This window comes from Hyla sarda, chromosome 1 (genome assembly GCF_029499605.1).
Source record: "Hyla sarda isolate aHylSar1 chromosome 1, aHylSar1.hap1, whole genome shotgun sequence".
NCBI lineage: Eukaryota > Metazoa > Chordata > Amphibia > Anura > Hylidae > Hyla > Hyla sarda.
In genome coordinates this window covers 100,403,309-100,428,838 of record NC_079189.1, presented here as the reverse complement: position 1 = coordinate 100,428,838, position 25,530 = coordinate 100,403,309, and the positions used below count along the sequence as shown (strand labels likewise).

Below are 25,530 nucleotides of genomic sequence, written 5' to 3'. Positions count from 1 at the left end.
CTTGGAGCAGGGAGGAGTGTCTGCCTCTGCACACACGATTTACTTTCACTTTTATAAGCAGGGGAGAACAGCGATCTCATGCCCTCTCCTGACCTGTAGCACTATATTAACGCAGCTTCAGCGCTGCTCAAAGCGGGGACACATACTTCTATAGCCCAGACGCAGGGGAGCACGCTCCTGGGCTATAGAAGTCCATATTCTTGTTCAGATCAGCGCCGATTCCTCGGTGATATAGTGCTGCCGGGAGGACACAGAGATAAACTGGACAGATGTATGGGAGAGTGCAGGGGGACAAATACAGGGGACAAATGAGGGAGATTACAGTTTTTTGGACTGAGGCAGGGCAGAACACTGCCAGGTCACGCTCTCCCCTGCCATGGGAGAAGAATGAATGTGAGAGTGCGCGCAGGGGCTGCTCTAATTTGCTGAAGCAGCTATTGCATATTCAAAGCTGCTCAGCCATCCACGTACGAGGGGAGGGGGGGTAAATGAATATTTATCAGATGGGGCGGGCAGAGGCCGTGCACCGGGCGGGCAGCTGAACTGAAGGCTGCGTGGGGTATTGTGGGAATGTGTTACGTCACGGCCCCCAGTATAACGGAGGTGAATGGGGGGTCGCAAGTCACCAGAAACCTGAACTGCTGAGCTTCCTGTCTGACAAAAGAATCAGTGAAAACATACTTTCCATGCAGCATGGCTGATGTAAGTGATTTACAAAGTTATATAACTTTAATTTCTGCACCTAAACCTGTCCATTTTTTCTCCATGAGACATCTCCTTTAAGGAGGGGAAAGTCAATCAACAAGAGTTGGAAAGGGAGAAAAATGACAGTAGTGGGAAATTCTGAGGAGGAGATAGAAGAAGATAATCAGGAGGAAGAAGGAACTAAAGCAATGCTCAATAAAATATTTGAGGGGGTATAAAAAACAAATGAAGCAATAAGGGAGGTTCAAAGCCAGATAGGGGAAGTAAGACAGGGCACTGTAATATTAAGACAGGACTTCCCAAAAATTAGAGAAAGGTTGAATGAGGTAGAAGACAAAGCCAAAGGGATAGAACACAAGACAGATGAGCTAGAGAGAGAGGTGGGAAAATTGTTAGCGATGTGTCAGGAACTTAATGCCAAAGTGAGAGATCTAGAGGATAGAGGAAGATGATCAAATGTAAGAATAGTTGGGATCCCAGAAAAATTAGGAGAAGATTGTCGAGGGTTTGTTAAAAGCTGGTTATTAAAAAATGTTGTTAAACAAAGTCTATCTAATATATTTGAAGTAGAGAGGACACACAGAGTGTTGTCAAAACCTTCTCCACCCGGGGCCCATCCGAGAACAATTCTAGTCAGGTTGCTATTGACGGCAGACAGGGATGTAATTTTGAGGGCATCCAGAAGAGCAGATAAAGAAATTGATGGTAACAAAATAATGTTGTATGCAGACTATTCGAGGGCAACACAGCAGGTGAGGTTAAATTTATTTTTTAAGAACATTGCTCTTTATTGAGGAAACATCAACAGGAACAAGGAACACAAATAGCACGGACCAAGGAGTGACGCGTTTCGGTTGATGCAGCCACCTTAATCATACTACACACTCAGGAATCCATCCCCTCTATATAGGGGGAGGGCTCCACCCACCGCCAGGTGTAATACCTGTTCCGATAAGGGCAGGACACTCCCTCGAAACAGATGGGGACTCACATAAGTTAAACACCATCAGTACAACATCAACCGCATTAACATTAACATACATAATATATTTATAAAACAGCAATGTTGTATATGTTAGTAATATTATAAGTGTTATACATGAAATATACAGAAATCACACATCATGGTGAAAAGAGGAAAATGGTTACTATGGAAATCGGTGTCACGGACTTTAATACAGGGTGAAACAAACTTAATAACAACGAAAAATAAATAAAGATGAATATAAATATATACAGTGAATCACCAAAATAAAAATAATATATGCAAAATAATGAAAAACACCAAAGCGTGATTATAAAAAGCTGAAAAAAAGACCATAGTTATATGTGCAGAGTTAAAGTGGTGAGAGCATAAAGAAATATAAGGAAAGAATATGCTATATATTAGGTATCCAAGAAGACCATTGACATACCCACTTTAGTCCTGCACAAATATCTAAAAGAGGAGTCAAGGAATGTCTCAAGGTGATCCGCAGCTCAAAATTTTATAAAAATCTACACATAAATATATAAATATATTTTTGACTACCGTTTTTTTATTTTATTTAAGAGTTTTTATTTTAATCTTCATATAGGGGTACAGGAAAGGGGGGAAAAAGGGCAGGAGAGAATAATAAAGAACGACAAAAAAACAAAACAAAAAAAAGGGGGATTGCAAAGCAATTTCATTCAATACATACTTGTTATTTTAGAGGGGTAATTGTGTTAATACACAAAGGGTTGAGGGTAGAAGTGTTAAACTCAAAAATAGGTAAAGAAGGAAGATACGTATTTCTGGTATTGAATTGGGCGGGAAGAAGACTGCTGTTCGCTTTTGTCTATGTGCCACCCACCTTCTCATCTGGAGTATTTAAGGAACTATGTCGGTTTGCCAACGATAAAGGAGGTCCCCCAATTATGGTGATGGGTGATATAAATTATATTAATATTAATTAATAAGATAGATTAAGGATAGGGAGACAAAATCTGAGTGGTTGAATAACAGGATAAAAAAAATAGGAAGGGTGGATTATTGGAGAGAAAGAAACCCAGAATTGAGAGTATATTCATGTTATAAGAAATCCAAGAAAACACTATCCCGTATAGATATGATAATTGGGGATAAGGAGATCCTGTCATGGATTGAGGGTATAAAATACGAACCTCTGAGTATATCGGATCATACACCGCTAATTTTCCAAATGGTAAACAGAAAAAATACGTAAGATAAATACGAGAATAGACCAATTTTGGATAGAAGTATGGGGGAAGATTGTGAGGTAGGGAATAAAATAAAAGCATATATTGAGATCAATGATGGAACAGCTTCAGAGGGAATGGTCTGAGATGCTTTTAAGGCGGTATTGCGAGGCATCTGAAAGGAGAAAATTGTAAGGATGAAGAAAAAATCAAAGCTAGAGGAAGAAGAGATGAGAAAGGAAGTAGAGGAGGCAGAACAGCCCTTTGTAGAAACAGGACTAGAAAAGGATAGAAGAGAATGGGAAGAGGCAATAGGGAATTAAAAAGAGCTATTAACAGCGAAAGCAAAAAACAAACAAACAATGTTTCAGTCAGAGCAGAAGAGATATACAGAACGGGGAAAGCCAGGAAGATGGTTTGCTAAGCTTATAAAAAAAAAGAGAAAAAAAACATTAATAGCAGTCATCAAAGATAAAGGGGGACGGATTGTAATAGAACAGGAAGAAATTACAAAAGTCTTTCTAGAATTCTATAAAGAGCTATACAGCTCACAAATAAAAGTAGAACAAGAAGACATACAAAAATATGTTGATGAATGTGAACTACCAAAATTAACAAAGGAAGTGGTTTAGATGCTGGAGGGTGAGATCTTAGAAATTGAGGTGTGGAATGTGGTAGAAGAAGCACCCAGATCAAAAGCCCCAGGTCCATATGGGATACCATTCAAACTGTACAAAAAGTATGCAATTGTTCTTGTCCCCAGATTGGTGAAATAATTTAGAGACATTCAAAAGAGAAGAATACTACCCCCCTCAATGAAGGAGGCAGTGATAAAGTTGATTCTCTGAGCCCGATGCGTATAGGCCAATCTCGCTTCTAAATACTGATATGAAGATATTAGCAAAGACCTTAGCAGTGAGATTGGCGAAGGTACTGCCTTTACTAATATCGAATGATCAATGTGGATTTATGAGTGAAAGAACTACGGCGGATAAAGTGAGAAGATTGTTTTGAAATCTACAAATGAAAGGGGGGAAGGGGACCGTTCCATTCTGTCATTGGACGTCGTTAAGGCCTTTGATAGAGTGGAGTGGTCCTTCCTATGGATTGTAATGAGGCGTTAGAGGGGATTATAGAGGAAATAGAGGAGGGTATTATAGAGGAAATAGAGAAGTTTAGGAACAAATCGGGATTGAGTATAAACTGGAACAAAACTGCATTAATGACACTAGACAAATAAATATCCCATGGGAGACTCAAAATAATAGGAGATGGAGAAAAGTTTAAGTATTTGGGTATAAATGTTGGAAGGCAAGTTTCAAAATATCCAGAATTAAATGTTTGGCCCACCTTGAGAAAGATAAAGGCAAAAATAAAAATTTGGATAGGTCTACCGCTTAGTATTGCAGATAGGATTAGCCTATTAAAGATTACAATCCTGACGATCTTGTTTGTGTTGACTAATAGTCCGGTATGGTTAGGAGAATTAATTTTGAAAGTCATCAAAGCTATGGAAAGAAAACTGGTTTGGAAAGGGAAAAAAAGACTGAAATTGGGTAATTTATGTAGGGAAAAGAAGAACGGAGGACTAGCAGTTCCAGATTTCATATTATACTATATAGCAGCAAAGTTGAGGTACATAAAGAACTGGAAGGATACAGATTCCTTTGCTAACATTGTAAAAGAAAAAAAGGAGGCGTGTGAAGATATGGGAGAATTTTTAGAATCCAAGTTGGGCGGAAAGGAGACTATAATGGAGATGGTGGCTAAATTTTGGGCGCAAATGAAAAAAGTAATGAAGGTTTATGCTCACTAGATTGCACAAGACTATTTAATAACATGATATTTAAAGAATTTGAGGGACAGAAGGGGACGCTTTGAGGGTAAACGAGAGACAGCTTTTGCAAAGGTGGAAGTAAAAAGCCTCTATACTAGAATACCACAAACATCTGGGATAGAAGCAGTTAAAAGATTCCTGAAAATTGCGGGGAAAACTGAGTATATAGAATTTGTATGTGAAGCTCTGGATCTAGTTTTGAGCAACAACTGCTTTATGTTTGACGGGGACTGGTACGCCCAATGCTCCGGGACTGTGATGGGCACACCGGTAGCATGTATCTTTGCTAATATCTTTTTAGCTACAGTTGTAATGGATTACATTTTTAATGAGGCTGATCCCTTTGTGAAAAATATCTCCACGTATGCCAGATACGTGGATGATATTTTCATAGCCTGGAAGGGGTCAGAAATTGATTTTCAAAATGTTGTTATTTTTCTGAATACAGAAAATAAAGTAAATATGGCCTTCAACTCTAAATTTAGAACCATGAAGATGGAATTACTCGATGTAGAGTTGGAAAAAACAGCAGAAGGAGTCCTGACAAAAAGTTACAAAAAACCAACCTCAAGTAATACGCTGTTACACTATGGAAGTTACCACCCTAATCATGTAAAAAAAAAGCCATACCGTATGGCCAGCTACTGCGCTTACGAAAAATTAATAATAGTGAAGAAATGTTTGAAGAAAAATCTAAAGAATTAATAAACCAACTATCTTTAAGGGGTTATCCTGAAGAATTATTAACGGAGAGTGTAGAAAGAGTGCGAAAAATCAAAAGACAAGATCTGCTGAGAAAAACTTACAAAAAGAAAAAGAAAAATTATCGTTTTGTTTTCACATTTAATTACAGCCCAATGGCAGATTTCATCAAAAAAACTATTCATAAATATTGGGATATAGTGGTCAAAGATACAAGTATAGGCCCAGAAGCAAAAAATAAACCCATCATTTCCTTCAAGAGAAGTATAACTATTAAAAACGAATTGGTTAAAAGTATGTTTTCCTCTGAAAAAAGAAATAAAAATTGGTTACAAAGTGAACAACCAATAGAAAATTTCCCATGTGAAAATTGTCCCTATTGCTCTCATACTAAACTTTGAACCTTCTTCAAAATAGGCGGATGCGAAATACAGATTAGACAATTTATTTGCTGTAGATCAAAGTATGTGGTGTACTGTCTATTCTGTGATTGCGGCCGATATTATATCGGTTCACCTACCAAAAATGTGTTCACAAGATAACGCGAATATTTGAGATCAATCATCACTGGAATAGGAGCCATCAGAATGATAGGACATATGAAGACAACACACAAAGAAGATAAAAATGCTCAGAAATTCATTGGCCTGGAACAAGTGATCTCCGGATACGACAGGGTTAATGCCCTCCGCAGATGTGAAGCGAATGGATTGCAAGAACCCAAGCGCTGGGAAACCTGGGACTAAATTAAAGAAACAAACTTAATGCATTCCTAGTCTTACTAATTCCATACATCTTGCATAATCACTTTCCACTGCATTTCTTTGTTTTTAATTTTCATTTTAATTTTCTCCTTTTCCTACCCTGCTTCCCTTCTCTCCTCCCCCCTTCCCCCTCCCCTTTTCTTTTACCTCACCTTGATTCTTCTGGCGTTACGTCAGCACCTGCACCAGATAAATAGACGCACAGGTGTGACGTGCAGCAGGCTTGAGAAAGCAGGCTTAACCGCGAAAGGAGCGCTGCCTCGCCTCAGCCGGTCAGTCAGCTTATGTAGTTATAAAACCCTTCAATTGGAGTAATTATAGGTGTGGGATAAGTAAGGTTGAAAAGGGGTTACTTGGCTTAGAAATACCGTGAAAGACCAACTAAGAAGAACTTTCAGCATATAATTTGATCCCAAATCTGTCTTAATCTGTCTTAATCAGAAGAATGACTTTAACTTTCAAGAGAAGCCTGAAGCCTTCAACCCTATAGGCTAAATTTTACAGCATTTTTGGCAGTATTTAAAATTATTATCATGCAATTCATATGAATACCAGACTAAATGTATACTACACACATACTTCACAGATAGTAAGGCAACTGGCAAGAGATAATACACTGCATATTACCTCTTGAAAAGCCTTTCCATAGCAGATTACAAGCTTTATAATAAATGCATACAGTGATTATTTAGTAGCCATCTCCCTTGTTAGTAATTTTAGGTGTACTAGGCAGCATATAAAACAGATAAGACACAAAACCAAAATATAAAATGATGCTCTATAATCACTCACTTCTTCTTTTTCCAACATCTCCTTTTGAGGTTGCAGCTTCATTGAGGAGGACCATTCCCATGGTGATTGCAGCGTCTATAATGGTTGTTAAGGAGCCCTAAAATGTCATCTGGTTTTTTTCTTTCAAAAGGACAAAAAAGTCTAGTGAAAAAAACAATCAACAGATTCTTCCACTATCATCTTGGTGATGCTGAAATAGTGAACATAATGATAGATGGAATCATTTTGCATACTTAGTTTAATGGACAAGACATCATTAGTCATTATGGAGGAGATTCATCCAAACCTGTCCAGAAGAAAGTTGCTGAGTTGCCCATAGCAACCAATCAGATCGCTTCTTTCATTTTTTAAAAGGCCCCTAAAAAATGAAAGAAGCAATCTTATTGGTTGCTATGGGCAACTCAGCAACTTTTCTTCTGGACAGGTTTTGATAAATCTCCCCTTGTGTGTACTGTACTGCTTCAAAAGTTTAGCTTCTAACACGTCCTAGCTGCCTGACATGAATATATGTGTTCAAATAAAGAGTTCATGTTATGCATGAAAAATGGGGCTTAGAGAAAGGACTACCTTAGGCCATTACCATAAAAGAATGCATGATTCAGATATAACAGCTGTGGAGACCATAGTGGAGTCTACATAGTATCAAGACTGCTGGAGAGCTGTAGCTTAAGGGTGCGTTCACACGCTATTACTAGCAGCGGGGTTCACACTACGGCAAACCTGCTGCGAGCTACACTACCATGGATTTGAATGAGTCCACAGACAGTCCGCAATAGTGTCAGATTTGCGGACTGCCCACAGACCCATTTAAATCAATGGTAGGGTAACTCGCAGTGGGTTTCCCGCAGCAGGAAACTCGCTGCTAGCTACTAGCGTGTGAACGCATCCTAAAGGGGGAGCTGTGGAAAAATGGGCAGTGACCGAAGTGAGTAGAGGAGAGCATTCCCACAGGACTGTACTGCAGAAGATATGTTTGTGTACGAGTCAGGAAAATGTTTGCCTAATAGAGAACCACAACAGCCAACTATACTTGAACTCTTAGTGAAATTAAGACCTGAGCCTCATGTCAAGAACCATCAAGTGATTATGAACTGTAAATATTTTTGTAACTTCAAATAAATGTTTAAATTAACCAGTATAATGAATAGGTATAATACATCTTGTATCACTAAATACATTCTAATACAAAGTCACCCAGTGCTCTAATAATCAATAGAAATGGTCATTTCAATAAGCAATGAATATATTAGATTTAGATTAGAATACAGAGATGAAGCAATGTAATTTATGTGGATCCCAAATTCTCACATTTTCAAATGAATGCTCACTGAATTAATTACAGATGGTACTTGTCCAAAAAGAAAAATTATTTGATTTTAAATGTTACAAAAGATTGGTCATCGTTATGTTATTGGCAGATGACATGATTTGCACATTAATAAGGTGAAATATCTTTTGGCGGCTATAACTATGTTACTGTTGGGTGTAAGACTTTAGTCCTCTCCTTGTGATGCCCTTGTCAGGAGAAAAACATAGATCACTAAATCGATATTAGAAATCTGGACGGAAGCATAACAAACATACTGCGCTGTGACAATGTTCCGCTGTGTCGTAATCTAAAAGGCTATTTTAAGAACACAGCTCTAAGACACGCAACATTTGCAACAATGGAGAAACCATACAGTTCTTCATGCACTCTCTATCACAAAAGCTAAAAACAGAAAAATGCCTTTATAGTCTTGATGTAAAGACGATTCGGTTTATTATTACTAGTCAAAGGTAAATGCCAACTCCATGCCAATTCCTCAAAGCTGTAATATTATTTATGTAACACAAAATTAGAGAAACATAGCTGCACAGCCACAATTATCATTTTGATCTAATTGCTTCTCAGCATAATTTCTAAAACGTACAGGTTGCTAGTATACATTTTGATCAAAAAGTACAAGCCCACTGGCCAGAGTGGGTCCCTAAACTTACTGTGTGGATGTGGATGTGCGGCTATGTTTCTGTTTCTCTATTTTTGTTTTACATTTGTAATATTATTTATATTACAGTGAAAAGATTCTAAAAAGATAGGGAACAGTTACATTAAAATTGTCCACATGTATTATATCATAAATACAGTAACTCCCCGACCTACGATGGCCCTGACATATGATAAAATCGACATACGATGGCCTCTCAGAGGCCATCGCATGTCGATGTCAGCATCAACATACGATGCTTTTATATGTCGGGGCCATTGCATTAACTGCTATCCGACAGCGCAAAATGCTTAAGCTGCTGTCGGATAGCAGTGTAATGTGCTCCAGCAGGTTCACTTACCTATTCCCGATGCTCCGGGTCCACTTCGCGATCCTCCGGTGTCTTGTGCATCTTCTCCAGGGTCCGGGCCTTGCTTTCGGGCGTCGTTATTACGTCACTACGCACGCCGCGCCGGCGCAGCAGCGTAATAATGTCACCTGAAAGCGAGGCCCGGACCCTGCAGAAGATGCGCAAGACACCGGAGGATAACGAAGAAGACACCGGAGCAGCGGGACAGCATCGGGAGCCCCTGGAACAGCAGCGGGAGCGGTGAGGACCTGGTGCGGAGCGATGAGGACAGGTGAGTACAGCTTCCTATACTTTACATTGCACGGATCCCTCAACATACGATGGATTCGACAAACGATGGGTCGTTTGGAACGAATTACCATCGTATGTTGAGGGACCACTGTACTGTATCCATGTTCATCCCATCCAAATGACCATGATATATCTACAGAGGGAAGGGGGTAAGAGGCATCTAGCAACCTCAAACACATATCATGAAAGAATAAAGAAGAGTTGTCTGGGAACAAAACTGCAGACAATTTTGTGTCTTTTTTGGGGCAGACAAGCCGCCTCCATGTATGTCTATTTTAGCCGCTGCGTCATGCGGGGGATGGAACTACCCCTTACTGCGAACTGCCGTAGCCCTGTACAGGGGATTGCGGTAGGGTATAAGTTATATTCCACTACAGTTGCCAAATTTTTGGGAGTATTTTTTAATCAAACAATGAAACAAACTTTTTTTCTAATAGGTTTTTATTGAAATCTGTTTTTTTTTCAGCTTCCACAACTTTAATGTATCACCATACAGACCAAGTTGCAGAACCCAATTTACTGTCTAGCAGAGAACTCATTTGATAGCTAGAACTCTAATTGTTACATAGTAAAATAGTTTGTAAGGTCCAAAAAAAGTCCATCGAGTTCAACCTAAAACCCTACTGTGTTGATCCAGAAGTAGGCAAAAACAAAAAATAACCATGAGGCTATTTAATTTCTTTTGTCAGCAAAGGGATACATAATAATAATAATAATAATAATAATAATAATAACAATAATAATAATGTTTTAAATGTTTTTGTTCTATTTACAGTAAAAGGTGTATTTACACATATTGTACAGTGTAATGTGGTGTCCCAGTACTGGAGTGCATCCTGTCAAGTAAACATTGCCTCAGGCACCTGCGCTAGGCCCTGTTGCTTAGGTGATGCTTTAACCCCTTAAGGTCCCAGCCCATTTTCAACTTAAAGGGGTACTCCACCCCTAGCATCTTATCCCCAATCCAAAGGTTAGGGGATAAGATGTCAGATCATGGGGGTCCCACTGCTGGTGACCCCCGGGATCTCCACTGCAGCACCCCCCTATCATCACGCCTCCTCCCATAGACTTACATTAAGGGGGCCCCTATATCACCCATCATTATGCACAGAGCGAGTTTGCTCTGTGCAGTAATGATAGCGGGGTGCTGCAGCAGAGATTCAGACATCTTATCCCCTATCCTTTGGATAGGGGAGAAGATGCTATGGGCGGAGTACCGCTTTAAGGACCTGGAAATTTTTTTGCACATCTCACCACTGTCGCTTCAAGCATTAATAACTCTGGGATGCTTTTACCTTTCATTCTGATTACTAGACAGTTTTTTCATGACATATTCTACTTTATGTCACTAGTAAATTTTTGTCGATACTTGTATAATTTCTTGGTGAAAAATTAAAAAATTTGATGAAAAGTTTGAAAATTTTGCATTTTTTTTACTTTGAAACTCTCTGCTTATAAGGAAAATAGACTTAACAAATAAATTATATCTTGATTCGCATATACAATATGTCTACTTTATATTTTTATCATAAAGTTAACATGTTTTTACTTTTGGAAGACATCAGATGGCTTCAAAGTTCAGCAGCAATTTTCCAATTTTTCACAAAATTTTCAAAATCTGAATTTTTCAGGGGTCAGTTCAGTTTTGAAGTGAATTTGAAGGGCCTTCATATTAGAAATACGCCATAAAATACCCCATTATAAAAAGTGCACCCCTCAAAGTATTCAAAGTGACATTCGGAAAGTGTGTTAACCCTTTAGGTGTTTCACAGGAATAGCAGCAAAGTGAAGGAGAAGATTCAAAATCTTGTAGACCCAGTTTTTGTAATAAAAGGAGAAAAAAGCCCCCCAAAATGTTTAACCCCATTTCTTCGGAGTATGGAAATACCCCATATGTGGATGTAAAGTGCTCTGCGGGCGAACTACAATGCTCAGAAGAGAAGGCGCGCCATTGAGCTTTTGGAAAGAGAGAACTTGTTTGGAATGGAAGTCGGGGGTCATGAACATTTACATAGTCCCCCATGGTGCCAGAACAGTGGACCCCCCCCACACATGACCCCATTTTGGAAACAACACCCCTCACAGAATTTTATAAGGGGTGCAGGGAGCATTTACAACCCACTGCTCACTGGCATTAGACAGATCTTTGGAACAGTGGGCTGTGCAAATGAACAGACTGTGCCATGCCGGGAATAGTAATACCTGTTCTAATAGACATATCTCCCCGGGTGTCAGTCGTCACACCCGATGCGATCGTCCATAATATAGTAGAGATGTGGAGCGGCTCTATACAGCGCTCGCATCTCTGCACTATACTCCAGCCAGTGATGTGAATAGAACATCACTCATTCATATTTTCCGCCAAGAGTGGGGATTGGCCGGATGGTTGCAGCCAATCACAGCTCTGAAGGAAATTTGAATGAGTGAGTGGCCAGCCGGTGTTCTGACCTGCAGGTAAGCAGACTCTTCTCCATGCTGGGAGCTGTAGTACCTGCATTAATAGACATATTGCAGCGAGTGTAACTTCTGACACCTGTATATTAATGCAGGTGCTACAGCTCCCAGCATGGAGCAGAGTGTGCCCCATGTTGGGAGTAGTAGTACCTGCAGTTAAGGAAAGATCACAACGGATGTCACTCCTGACACCCGCTGTGATCCTCCTGTATAATGTATAGATGCGTCCGGCGCTCTTCTATGGTCCCTCCATATATTCATATATCCCACAGAGAGTTGTGATTGACTGGAACCATCTGGCCAATCACAGCTCTCTGCGGGAAATATGAATAGGTGTACATATACGGCAGTGCAGGGGATCATAGAAGAGCAGCCGGCCGCATCTATACATTATACAGGAGGATCGCAATAAACCCCGGCCATCTGTCAATTAGTACATGTACTACTACTCCCACCATGGAACAGTGTGTTCCATGCTGGGAGTAGTAGTACTACCTAAAAAATAATAATAATAATAGAGAAAAAAAGTGAAAAACATACACACACTACATTTTTATTATTGTCGGCTACATTTATAGTGCCCTGCCCGCCCACATAAATTAATCCCTGTTTAAAAATGAATAAAAAATTTGTTATAAAAAAGATAAATTTCGTTAGATACAATTTTTTCCTTCACTACTGAAACTTTTTTATTTTAGTTTTTAAGTGGGACCATATGAAATGTTATTAAAAAAGAAATCTCCATCTCCAATAACCATAAAAAAAATTAAATCGGCCAAAAACTGAAATAAAAATAACTACATGTATAACGAATAGATCCGAAATAACGAATTCATCCGAAAGCCAAACAGTTTCCGAATAGAACCGAAAAAATATATATGAATGCATCTGAAAACAGAATAAAACAAATTACTGTATCCCGAGGGTTTAATAGAACTGGAAAAAATTTTATCCGCAAAAAAATAAAATAAACAAAACGACATTTTTGGTTGTGCACATGTCTAGTGGAGAATAGACAGCAGGAGTGGGAGGTGGGTCTAAGGAAAGCCTAAAGTAAATCTTCAAGCAAGCAACCGCACCATTCTGCAAGTGTTCCCCGCCCAGGAGGAGTCAGAAATTCCTAATTGTGAGCATAATACCATTGTGAGTCGAAGGGCCACACAGTGATAGTTCATACCCTGGCCGTGTAACATTTGTTGGACACTGTCAGAAACCTAGTCAGCGTGGGAGGCCTCAGAATTAACTCTACAGTTCTATGTAATATACTACAAGTGAAAGCAAGACTACAGGGCTCCCAAGGGTTACTCTGCATCTCCTTTACTCTAATATGCGCTGTGAGGATTGTAACATCTACTCCTGCCTCAGTAAAGACAGTTATCAGTAACCTGCCATCAATGTATTTATTATCCCATGTCTAGCGCAGGAGAAGCTGTACTATTCTTGGACCATGTAGGTTAAAGGTGCCCTGAATCACGAAGTGATACATCTCACCACCCCGAGTCACGTACCATACCACAGCCTGTCTAACTTCCCGTGGCTTCCACAGTTGCTGCTGATTTGCAACCACCTGCGTACCATGTGTCCTGGTTCTTACCAGCATCGGGCAACATTCTCTGTGCCACTCTTACAACTAGGGGCCATGTGCGAGCACTCCCTAGTAGTCCCCCTCCAATTCCTGCAAGGCACTTCCAATATAAAGTAGCCACATCTGTTGCCTGATGCCTCAGCAAGGTTGTTCCTCTTGCTCTACTAAGTCTCTGGAGCCTGCCTGACCTAAAGCCTGTCTGTCTCTCTGCTGATCCTGATCATGCCTGTCTACTGGATTTGCCTGTTGTCTCGTCCCTTGGACTCTTTACCTGCACTGTTAATAAACACGTTTATCAGCATTGTTGCGTCTGGCTCTGTCTTTAAGTATCAGTTTACCCCATTCTGCCTACCTGGACGGCTGCCACTTGTGGCGCAGTAGGTCCAGTACATATTTGATACGCAGGATTTGATGCTGTTGTGTTTAGTCAGGTAGTTTACATTGAAATATGCAGCATAAAATCTGCAGCTTCAAATCCTGTGTATCAAATATGCACCCGAATGATTACACCCTAAAGCAATTTTTTAAATAACACTGAGAAAAAGTGTCATGGTTTACCACACTAGCCTTGCATGTTATTTCAAAACACTTCATACCGTTCATACAGGCAATATTGTTTTAAGTGATCTTTTTTAACTTTATGCCTAGTTAGTTTTCTTCCTTATCTAAATCTCTTTGCAGGCGCTATGCATATATATTGGGTTATTCTTATGCTAAAAGCATAAATAGAAACAAATAACAATAAAATGCTCTCACCATCTGGCTCAAGAGTAAAGCACAGTTATTCAGTGAGTAATGCTGAATGGTAAATAATTCCATAGAGATAAAAGTGATATGAAAGGATTGTGTTTTCTCATGCATCATTATTATGGATAGTTTTTTAGATTTTGTGCACATCCTTAGTAGTGTTGAGTGCGAATATTCACAATGCAAATTTTTACCGCGAATATCGCCACTTTTCGATTTTGCAAATATTTAGAATATAGTGATATGCAGTCGGGCAAAAAAGTACTTAGTCAGCCACCATCTGATTTCTAAAGAATTTGTTTGCAAATTATGGTGGAAAATATGTATTTGATCCATAACAAAAGTTCATCTCAATACTGTAAGCCTTCACAAGGTTTTCACACACTGTTGCTGGTATTTTCGCAACAGACTTTCAATTCCCTTCTAAGGTTTTCGATGTGGTTGAGATCTGTAGACTGGCTAGGCCACTCCAGGACCTTGAAATGCTTCATACGAAGCCACTTCTTCGATGACGGGGCTGTGTGTTTGGAATCATTGTCATGCTAAAAGACCCAACCACATTTCATCTTCAATGCCCTTGCTGATGGAAGGAGGTTTTCACTCAAAATCTCACAATACATGGCCCCATTCATTCTTTCCTTTAAACGGATGAGTCATCCTGGACCCTTAGCAGAAAAAAAGCCCCGAAGCATGGTTTCCACCCCCATGCTTCACAGTAGGTATTGCATTCTTTGGATACAACTCAGCATTCTTTCTCCTCCAAACACGATGAGTTGAGTTTTTACCAAAAAGTTCTACTTTGGTTTCATCTGACCATATGACATTCTCCCAATACTCTTCTGGATCATCCAAATGCTCTCTAGCAAACTTCAGACGGGCCTGGACATGTACTGGCTTAAGCAGGGGGACATGTCTAGCACTGCATGATTTGAGTCCCTGGCGGCGTAGTGTGTTACTGATGATAGCCTTTGTTACTTTGGTCCCAGCTCTCTGCAGATCATTCACCAGGTCCCCCCGTGTGATTCTGGGATTTTTGCTCACCATTATTGTGATCATTTTGACACCATAGGGTAAGATCTTGCATGGAGCCCCAGATTGAGGGAGATTATCAATGGTCTTGTCTGTTTTCCATTTTCTAATAATTGCTCCCACAGATGATTTCTTCACACCAAGCTGCTTGCCTATTGCAGATTCAGTCTTTCCAGCCTTGTGCAAGTCTACAGTTTTGTTTCTGGTGTCCTTTGACAGCTCTTTGGTCTCGGCCATAGTGGAGTTTGGAGTGTGACTGTTTGAGGTTGTGGACAGGTGTCTTTTATATTGATATCAGGTTCAAACAGGTGCCATTAATACAGGTAATGAGTGGAGGACAGAGGAGACTCTTAAGGGGTACTCCCGTGGAAAACTTTTTTTTTTAAATCAACCGGTGCCAGAAAGGTAAACAGATTTGTAAATCACTTCTATTAAAAAATCTTAATCCTTCCAGTACTTTTTAGGGGCTGTATACTAAAGAGAAATCCAAAAAAGAAAGGCATTTCCTCTGATGTCCTGACCACAGTGCTCTCCGCTGACCTCTGCTTTCTATTTTAGGAACTGTCCAGAGAAGGAGAAAACATATGCTGCTCAGTGCCTGAGATCCAGGCATGAGCAGTCAAGCGGCAGAATCATCAATCAGTGGTTTCTTATGAGAAACCACTGATCAATGTAAAAGATCAGTGTGTGCAGTGTTATAGCCCCCTATGGGAGCTATAACACTGTAAAAAAATTTGAGAAAAAAAGTGAATAGAGATCATTTAACACCTCCCCTAATAAAAGTTTGAATCACCCCCCTTTTCCCATAAAAAAATAAATAAATAAAAATAAATTGTCTGGAACCATCTGGCCAATCACAGCTCTCTGCGGGAAATATGAACAGGTGTATATATACGGCAGTGCAGGGGACCATAGAAGAGCAGCCGGCCGCATCTATACATTATACAGGAGGATCGCAATAAACCCCGGCCATCGGTCAATTAGTACATGTACTACTACTCCAATCATGGAACAGTGTGTTCCATGCTGGGAGTAGTAGTACTACCTAAAAAAAAATAATAGAGAAAAAAAGTGAAAAACATACACACACTACATTTTTATTATTGTCGGCTACATTTTTAGTGCCCTGCCCGCCCACATAAATTGATCCCTGTTTAAAAATTAATAAAATATTTGTTATAAAAAAGATAAATTTGGTTAGATACAATTTTTTCCTTCACTACTGCATCTTTTTTATTTTAGTTTTTAAGTGGGACCCTATGAAATGTTATTAAAAAAGGAATCTCCATCTCCAATAACCATAAAAAAAACGAAATCGGCCAAAAACTGAAATAAAAATAACTACATGTATAACGAATAGATCCGAAATAACGAATTCATCCGAAAGCCAAACAGTTTCCGAATAGAACCGAAAAAAAAATATATGAATGCATCTGAAAACAGAATTGTAAATCACTTCTATTAAAAAATCTTAATCCTTCCAGTACTTTTTAGGGGCTGTATACTAAAGAGAAATCCAAAAAAGAAATGCATTTCCTCTGATGTCCTGACCACAGTGTTCTCCGCTGACCTCTGCTTTCTATTTTAGGAACTGTCCAGAGAAGGAGAAAACATATGCTGCTCAGTGCCTGAGATCCAGGCATGAGCAGTCAAGCGGCAGAATCATCAATCAGTGGTTTCTTATGAGAAACCACTGATCAATGTAAAAGATCAGTGTGTGCAGTGTTATAGCCCCCTATGGGAGCTATAACACTGTAAAAAAATTTGAGAAAAAAAGTGAATAGAGATCATTTAACAGCTCCCCTAATAAAAGTTTGAATCACCCCCCTTTTCCCATAAAAAAATAAAAATAAACATATGTTGTATCGTCGCGTGCGGAAATGTCCGAATTATAAAAATATATCCTTAATTAAACCCCACGGTCAATGGCGTAAGCGCAAAAAAATTCCAAAAAGTCCAAAATAGTGCATTTTTGGTCACTTTTTATATAATTAAAAAATGAATAAAAAGCGATCAATAAGTCCTATCAATGCAAAATGGTACCGCTAAAAACTTCAGCTCATGGTGTTAAAAAATTAGCCCTCATACCGCCCCATACATGGAAAAAAAAAGTTATAGGGTCAGAATATGACAATTTTAAACCCTTAAGGACCAGGCCATTTTACACCTTAGGACCAGAGCGTTTTTTGCACATCTGACCACTGTCACTTTAAACATTAATAACTCTGGAATGCTTTTAGTTATCAATCTGATTCCGAGATTGTTTTTTCGTGACATATTCTACTTTAACATAGTGGTAAAATGTTGTGGTAACTTGCATCCTTTCTTGGTGAAAAATCCCCAAATTTGATGAAAAATTTGAAAATGTTGCATTTTTCTAACTTTGAAGCTCTCTGCTTGTAAGGAAAATGGATATTCAAAATATTTTTTTATTTTATTCACATTTCCAATATGTCTACTTTATGTTTGCATCATAAAATTGACGTGTTTTTACTTTTGGAAGACACCAGAGGGCTTCAAAGTTCAGCAGCAATTTTCCAATTTTTCACAAAATTTTGAACCTCGCTTTTTTTCAGAGACCAGTTCAGGTTTGAAGTGGATTTGAAGGGTCTTCCCATTAGAAATACCCCACAAATGACCCCATTATGAAAACTACACCCCCCAAAGTATTCAAAATGACAATCAGTAAGTGTTTTAACCCTTTAGGTGTTTCACAGGAATAGCAGCAAAGTGAAGGAGAAAATTCACGATCTTTATTTTTTACACTCGCATGTTCATGTAAACCCAATTTTTGAATTTTTACAAGGGGTAAAAGGAGAAAATTTATACTTATATTTGTAGCCCAATTTCTCTCGAGTAAGCACATACCTCATATGTCTATGTAAAGTGTTCGGCGGGCGCAGTAGAGGGCTCAGAAGCGAAGGAGCGACAAGGGGATTTTGGAGAGTAAGTTTTTCAGAAATGGTTTTTGGGGGGCATGTTGCATTTAGGAAGCCCCTATGGTGCCAGAACAGCAAAAATAACCCACATGGCATACCATTTTGGAAACTAGACCCCTTGGGGAACGTAACAAGGTATAAAGTGAGCCTTAATACCCCACAGGTGTTTCACGACTTTTGCATATGTAAAAAAAATATATATTTTTTTCACTAAAATGTGTGTTTCCCCCCAAATTTCACATTTTTGCAAGGGTTAATAGCAGAAAATACCCCCCAAAATTTGTAACCCCATCTCTTCTGAGTATGGAGGTACCCCATAAGTGGACCTGAAGTGCACTACGTGCGAACTACAATGCTCAGAAGAGGAGGCGCACCATTGAGCTTTTGGAAAGAGAATTTGTTTGGAATGGTCGTCAGGGGCCATGTGCATTTACAAAGCCCCCCCGTGGTGCCAGAACAGTGGACCCCCCCCCACATGTGACCCCATTTTGGAAACTACACCCCTCACAGAATTTAATAAGTGGTGCAGTGAGCATTTACACCCCACTGGCGTTTGACAGATCTTTGGGACAGTGGGCTGTGCAAATGGAAAATTACATTTTTCATTTACACGGATCACTGTTCCAAAAATCTGTCAGACACCTGTGGGGCGTAAATGCTCACTGTACTCCTTATTACATTACATGAGGGGTGTAGTTTCCAAAATGGGGTCACATATGGGGGGGGGTCCATTGTTCTGGTACCATGGGGGCTTTGTAAACACAAGTGGCCTTCAATTCCGGACAAATTTTCTCTTCAAAATCCCAATGGCGCTCCTTCTCTTCTGAGCATTGTAGTGCACCCATAGAGCACTTTACATCCACATATGGGGTATGCTCTTACTCAGAAGAAATTGGGTTACAAATTTTGGGGGGCTTTTTTTTATTTTCCCTTGTGAAAATGAAAAATTTTGGGTGACACCAGCATTTTAGTGAGAAAAAAAAATTTTTTTTCACTTTCCCATCCAACTTTAATGAAAATTTGTCAAACACCTGTGGGGTGTTATGGCTCACTATACCCCTCCTTACGTTCCGTGAGGGGTGTCGTTTCCAAAATGGGGTCACATGTCTGTATTTATTGTTTTGTTTATGTCAGAACCACTGTAAAATCAGCCACCCCTGTGCAAATCACCAATTTAGGCCTCAAATGTACATGGCGTGCTCTCACTCCTGAGCCTTGTTGTGCGTCCGCAGAGCATTTTACGCCCACATATGGGGTATCTCCGTACTCAGGAGAAATTGCGTTACAAATTTTGGGGTCTTTGTTTCCTTTTACCTCCCGTGAAAATAAAAAGTAAAGGACAACACCAGCATGTTAGTGTAAAAAAAAAAATTTTTTTACACTAACAGGCTGGTGTAGACCCCAACTTTTCTTTTTCATAAGGGGTAAAAGGAAAAAAAGCCCCCAAAATTAGTAACGCAATTTCTCCCGAGTACGGAGATACCCCATATGTGGCACTAAACTGTTTCCTTGAAATACGACAGGGCTCCGAAGTGAGAGAGCGCCATGCGCATTTGAGGACTAAATTAGGGATTGCACAGGGGTGGACATAGGGGTATTCTACGCCAGTGATTCCCAAACAGGGTGCCTCCAGCTGTTGCTAAACTCCCAGCATGCCTGGACAGTCAGTGGCTGTCCGTAAATGCTGGGAGTTGTTGTTTTGCAACAGCTGGAGGCTCTGTTTTGGAAACACTGCCGTACAATAAGTTTTTTATTTTTTATTAGGGGGACAGTGTAAGGGGGTGTATATGTTGTGTTTTACTCTTTATTATGTGTAAGTGTAGTGTTTTTAGGGTACGTTCACCCTGGCGGGTTTACAGTGAATTTACCGCTAGGAGTTTGCGCTGCGGTGAAAAATTTGCCACAGCCCAAACTTGAAGCAGAAAACTTACTGTAAACCCGCCAGTGTGAATGTACCCTGTACGTTCACATGGGGGGGCAAACCTCCAGCTGTTTCAAAACTACAACTCCTAGCATGTACTGACAGACCGTGCATGCTGGGAGTTGTACTTTTGCAACAGCTGGAGGCACACAGGTTGGAAAACCTTCAGTTACCTAACTCAGTATTTTCCAACCAGTGTGCCTCCAGCTGTTGCAAAACAGATGTAGTTATGCAACAGCTGGAGGGATCGCAACTACAACTCCCAGCATGCAGAGACAGCTGTTTGCTGTTTAGGCTTGCTGGGAGTTGCAGTTTTGCAACATCTGTAGAGCTATAGTTTAGAGACCACTGCATAGTGGTCTCCAAACTGTGGACCTCCAGATGTTGCAAAACTACAACTCCCAGCATGCCCAGACAGCAGACTGCTGTCTGGGCATGCTGAGAGTTGTAGTTTTGCAAGATCTGGAGGTGCACAGTATAGAGATCACTTTGCAGTGGTCTCAAACTGTAGACCTCCAGCTGTTGCAAAACTGCAACTCCCAGCAAGCCTAAACAGCTCTCTGGGCATGCTGGGAGTTGTAGTTTTGCAACATCTGGAGGGTTACAGTTTAGAGACCACTATAGTGGTCTCAGACTGTAGCCCTCCAGATGTTGCTAAGTAACTCGCCGGCTTCCATTGGATCCAGGGAGCTGCGTCGCGGTCCTCTTCTTCCGCCGATCGTCGCCCGCTGCCGCCGCTGATCGTCGCCGCTGCCGTTGCGGATGGGTAAGTGGATCTTCGGCGCCGGTCCCTGTCGGTTTCCCCGTCCTGCCCCGCCTATTGTGGGAGGGCAGGACGGGGAAACCGAAAGTAAACCCCTCCGCCCCCGATCTGCTATTGGTGGTCGCGTCTAGACCACCAATAGCAGAGATAGGAGGGGTGGCAACCCTGCCACCTCACTCCTATCGCTACAGGGGGATCGTGGGTGTCTAGGACACCCGCGATTCCCCTTCTATTTCGGGTCACCATAGACCCGCATGACCCGGAATCGGCGCAAATCGCAAGTGTGAATTCACTTGCGATTTGCGCCGATCGCCGACATGGGAGGGTCTAATGACCCCCCCTGGGCATTTGCGCGGGGTGCCTGCTGATAGATATCAGCAGTCACCCCGGCGCGATCCCCGCCCGGCGCGGACCGAAATTCCCACGGGCGTACAGGTACGCCCTTGGTCCTTAAGTACCAGGGAGCAAAGGCGTTCCTGTACGCCCTTGGTCCTTAAGGGGTTAAACGTATACATTTTCCTGCAAAATCAAACCTATATAAGTAGGGTATGATTTTAATCGTATGGACCTACAGAATAAAGATAATTTTTACTGAAAAATGTACTGTGTAGAAACGGAAGCCCCCAAAAGTTACGTTTTTTTTTTCAATTTTGTCTCGCAATGATTTTTTTTCCCCGTTTCACTGTAGATTTTTGGGTAAAATGACTGACATCATTACAAAGTAGAATTGGTGGCGCAAAAAATAAGCCATCATATGGATTTTTAGGTGCAAAATTTAAAGAATTATGATTTTTTAAAGGTAAGGAGGAAAAAAACGAAAATGCAAAAACGGAAAAACCCCGAGTCCTTAAGGGGTTAAAGAAGAAGTTACAGGTCTGCGAGAGCCAGAAATCATGCCTGTTTGTAGGTGACCAAATTTCCCACCATAATTTGCAAATAAATTCTTTAAAAATCAGACAATGTGATTTTATGGATTTTTTTTTTCTCATTCTGTGTCTCATAGTTGAGGTGTTCCTATGATGAAAATTACAGGCCTCTCTCATCTTTTTAAGTGGGAGAACTTGTACAATTGGTGGCTGACTAAATACTTTTTAGCCCCACTGCATATTCCTAATGACGAATATTCTTTTTTTAATGCAAATTTATGTGAATATTTATGCAAATATCAGCACTTCCAGACTGGACACTGATACCTCAATTCTTTTAGGTGAAAGATATAATTGTGCATGCACACTATGCAAATTTCATTTTGAGTTTTCGCATGAAAAAAAAAAAAAGAACGAACATAGCGATATCACGAAAAAAAAAATAATAATAATAATAAAAAAAATATATATATATATTATCACAAATTTGAATCATTAGGTGTTCAGACAAATGTAGATGATCATTCTTTTACAGCCTTATTTCCAGGAATGTTTGTGGCACAGATTATGTTGATTTTCTTTGTCCAGTGTAAGATGCAAATGAATAATTTACAGGGATATTATGACAAACAACAGCCATAACATATGCCATGAATATCTAAATTGATACTGTACCTCTAGGATTCCTACCTGTCAAAAGAACAGGGGTTCGATGATCACTAGTGTGTTTTTAACCCCTAAATGACCCTTTTTGCTTTTTTGTTTTGTCCTGCTCATCAGGTCATAACTTTTCCATTTTGCATCTACAGAGCCATTTAATATCTTGTTTTTTTTTTTGTTTTTTTTTTGTGTAGGGGTAGGAAAATCAGCTGCTGAAAATATGCAGCTAAATGCAACAGATCCTATACATGTGAGTGTACCCTAAAATAATAGTTATGCAATTGGCAAATTGGGAGGTGATGGAGGAGGTGATGGAGGTGATGATGGTGGTGATGGTGGTGGTGATGGTGGTGGTGGTGATGGTGGTGATGGTGGTGGTGGTGGTGCGGTGGTGGTGGTGGTGTGGTGGTGATGGTGGTGGGGGTGGGTTTATGTTCATTGTCTGGTAAGATTAACGTTATCTGTATTCCTAATATTGGTACAATTACAACAATACTGAGTTGTATTGTTTCTGACTGTTTTAAATACATTTTGAACATTTCTGTCTAGGAAGCTATATGTGGAATAATATACTTTTTTATTCCATTTACAGTGGGGTGTGATGCAAACAAAACAAAACACAATTGATGGTATTTTTTTATATTCATGAAATTCACCATACAGTTTCCTTAAAGGGGTATTCCAGAAAAAAATATTTTTTATATATCAACTGGCTCCAGAAAGTTAAACAGATTTGTAAATTACTTCTATAAAAAAATCTTAATCCTTCCAGTACTTATGAGCTTCTGAAGTTAAGGTTGTTCTTTTCTGTCTGAGAGTTCTCTGATGACATTTGTCTCGGGAAACGCCCAGTTTAGAAGCAAATTCCCCATAGCAAACCTCTTCTAAACTAGGCGTTTCCCGAGACAAATGTCATCAGAAAGGACCTAGACAGAAAAGAACAACCTTAACTTCAGAAGCTCATAAGTACTGGAAGGATTAAGATTTTTTAATAGAAGTAATTTACAAATCTGTTTAACTTTCTGGAGCCAGTTGATATATAAAAAAAAGTTTTTTCCTGGATAACCCCTTTAGCTCTGTTTTTTTATAAGTTCGGACACTTACGCATGTAAATAAATATTTTAATCGGGGAATATTGAATAGGAGTGCACACCCAATACCAAGCCATGTCTAGCCACTGCTCCACTAATGCTTCCTGTGTTTTTTTTTTATTTTTTTTCCCCTCATTCTCAGCAGTCAGTGTTAGTTTAGGTACCCAATATGCTGATTATGTCATAGGTTGTCAATGGGGCCTTTCCCACTGCTCCATTCCCATTGGGGAAAGTGCTTAGGCTCATTCCCTGTTGAAAACTAAGCAATGGAGACTCTCCCTTTACATTTTGTGCAATAACCCTGTGAAATATTAAGTAATGATTACTACAGCTTAGGTATCAGTGGGACATGAGCGTAATCCTTCTCTCCATCAAAAGCTGTACAGTTGGGAACAGTCTATGTCACCATAATGGGCACCAAAACTAGTGACTAATGAATGGGGAATTGAATTATTTTTTTTTCTTTTTAAAGTGGACTGGGAGTGCTTACAGATTAAAAAGCAAGCATACTCATTTCCCTTGATCCTCTGCTGCAGTTGTTTCCTCTGATGGATCCTGGTGACTGCTGTGGCCAGTGACTGGCTAAGTGCGTATTTCCTGCAGACACGACAAGTCAAGTGAAGCTATAGAGAGCAACAGGGACCAGAAGTTGTCAGAATGGCAACTGTGGGGAATCAAGGCTGGGGAGTAAGCTTGATTTGTATGTTTAAAGCACCCCAAGTTCACTAGCAAATCCTTTTTTATCCCTGAATTATCTCTTAAAAAGTATGTTGGTCTTAGTCCTTAAAAACAGACACTTCATGAACAAAGTAATAGATAATGAAAATGATAATAAAATATAAACTCTATTTTCAATGTCAGAAATGTCAGTTTATCACCCACTGCCTATACCTCCAGTATATATATATATATATATATATATATATATATATATATATATTTTTTTTTTTTTTTTAAAGTTTATACTTGATGTATGGTTTTCTATTCAGATACAACTCCTTTAACAATACAACCGTAGCAGACAATGGATGCTGCGTCCTTTATATATTACTGCTGATTTGTAACCCCAGCCATTGTGCATTCTTTACTACAAATTCTATTATACAGCCTATCTGTAAAGAATTTGTGCCATGTATGGTGTTTAGCTCTGCTAAAGAATATGGTTCCAGAGACTATTACACTACAAAGCCATTGGAATTATTATTGCAGATATTATTTGTAACATCCCATATTCCTGCAGATTACAGCCCCAGCTCTATAAACTACAAGCACCTACCTTTGTTAAAAGCAGCAATAACAAAAGCATTTTATTTTACAATATTGGAAGGATACTCAACAACAGGATAATGTGAGATTCTGCAACAAACTGAGCCTGGCTGCTCCCGTGAATATAACTCTGAAAAAAGAAAACAATTGGTTAGGATGGGTAGTAGTAAATGCAGTTGACATGTATTTTATTCATATATGTTTATACCATCTTTTTAGTCTTTTATGCATAGCAAAGCCTCTGCCCATGTTTTGCTAGAAAACTTATTATGCCAAACACACATTGCCAGAATGTCCTCTATTCACTGATTATATGGCGCAGTCACTTGTTTTAGGAGGAAGTAAATTGAGACTGGCTGACAAAGTGGCAATGTATTAAGGCCAGACGTGAGAGATTATGTCCTTTACCTCTTCTGTCCCTATTCAACTCACTGACAGCTTACTACTGGTACATCCAGAGGGTGCAGGAAGCAGCACGTGTGATTCATGTCACCTTGGGCTCTTTCCTGCAATAACTGATCATAATTGTGTAATAAATGACGCACATTACAACACAATAAATTAACACCATCCGTATGATCTCCATTTATTCGGCATGAT

The 25,530-nt window shown here is 39.7% G+C and overlaps 1 protein-coding gene across 2 annotated transcripts in view; it reads right to left on the bottom strand.

Moving 5' to 3' along the window:
* Nucleotides 1-25,530, bottom strand: part of TUSC3 (tumor suppressor candidate 3) — a 419,569-nt gene that overhangs the window by 31,143 nt on the left and 362,896 nt on the right. For both annotated transcript variants that reach the window (XM_056558704.1, XM_056558712.1), the window contains exons 7-8: nucleotides 24,997-25,060; nucleotides 6,982-7,056 (exon numbers count right to left, since the gene is read on the bottom strand). In XM_056558704.1, the coding sequence (XP_056414679.1) occupies nucleotides 6,982-7,056; nucleotides 24,997-25,060 (139 nt within the window). The remainder of the gene's footprint in view (nucleotides 1-6,981; nucleotides 7,057-24,996; nucleotides 25,061-25,530) is intronic.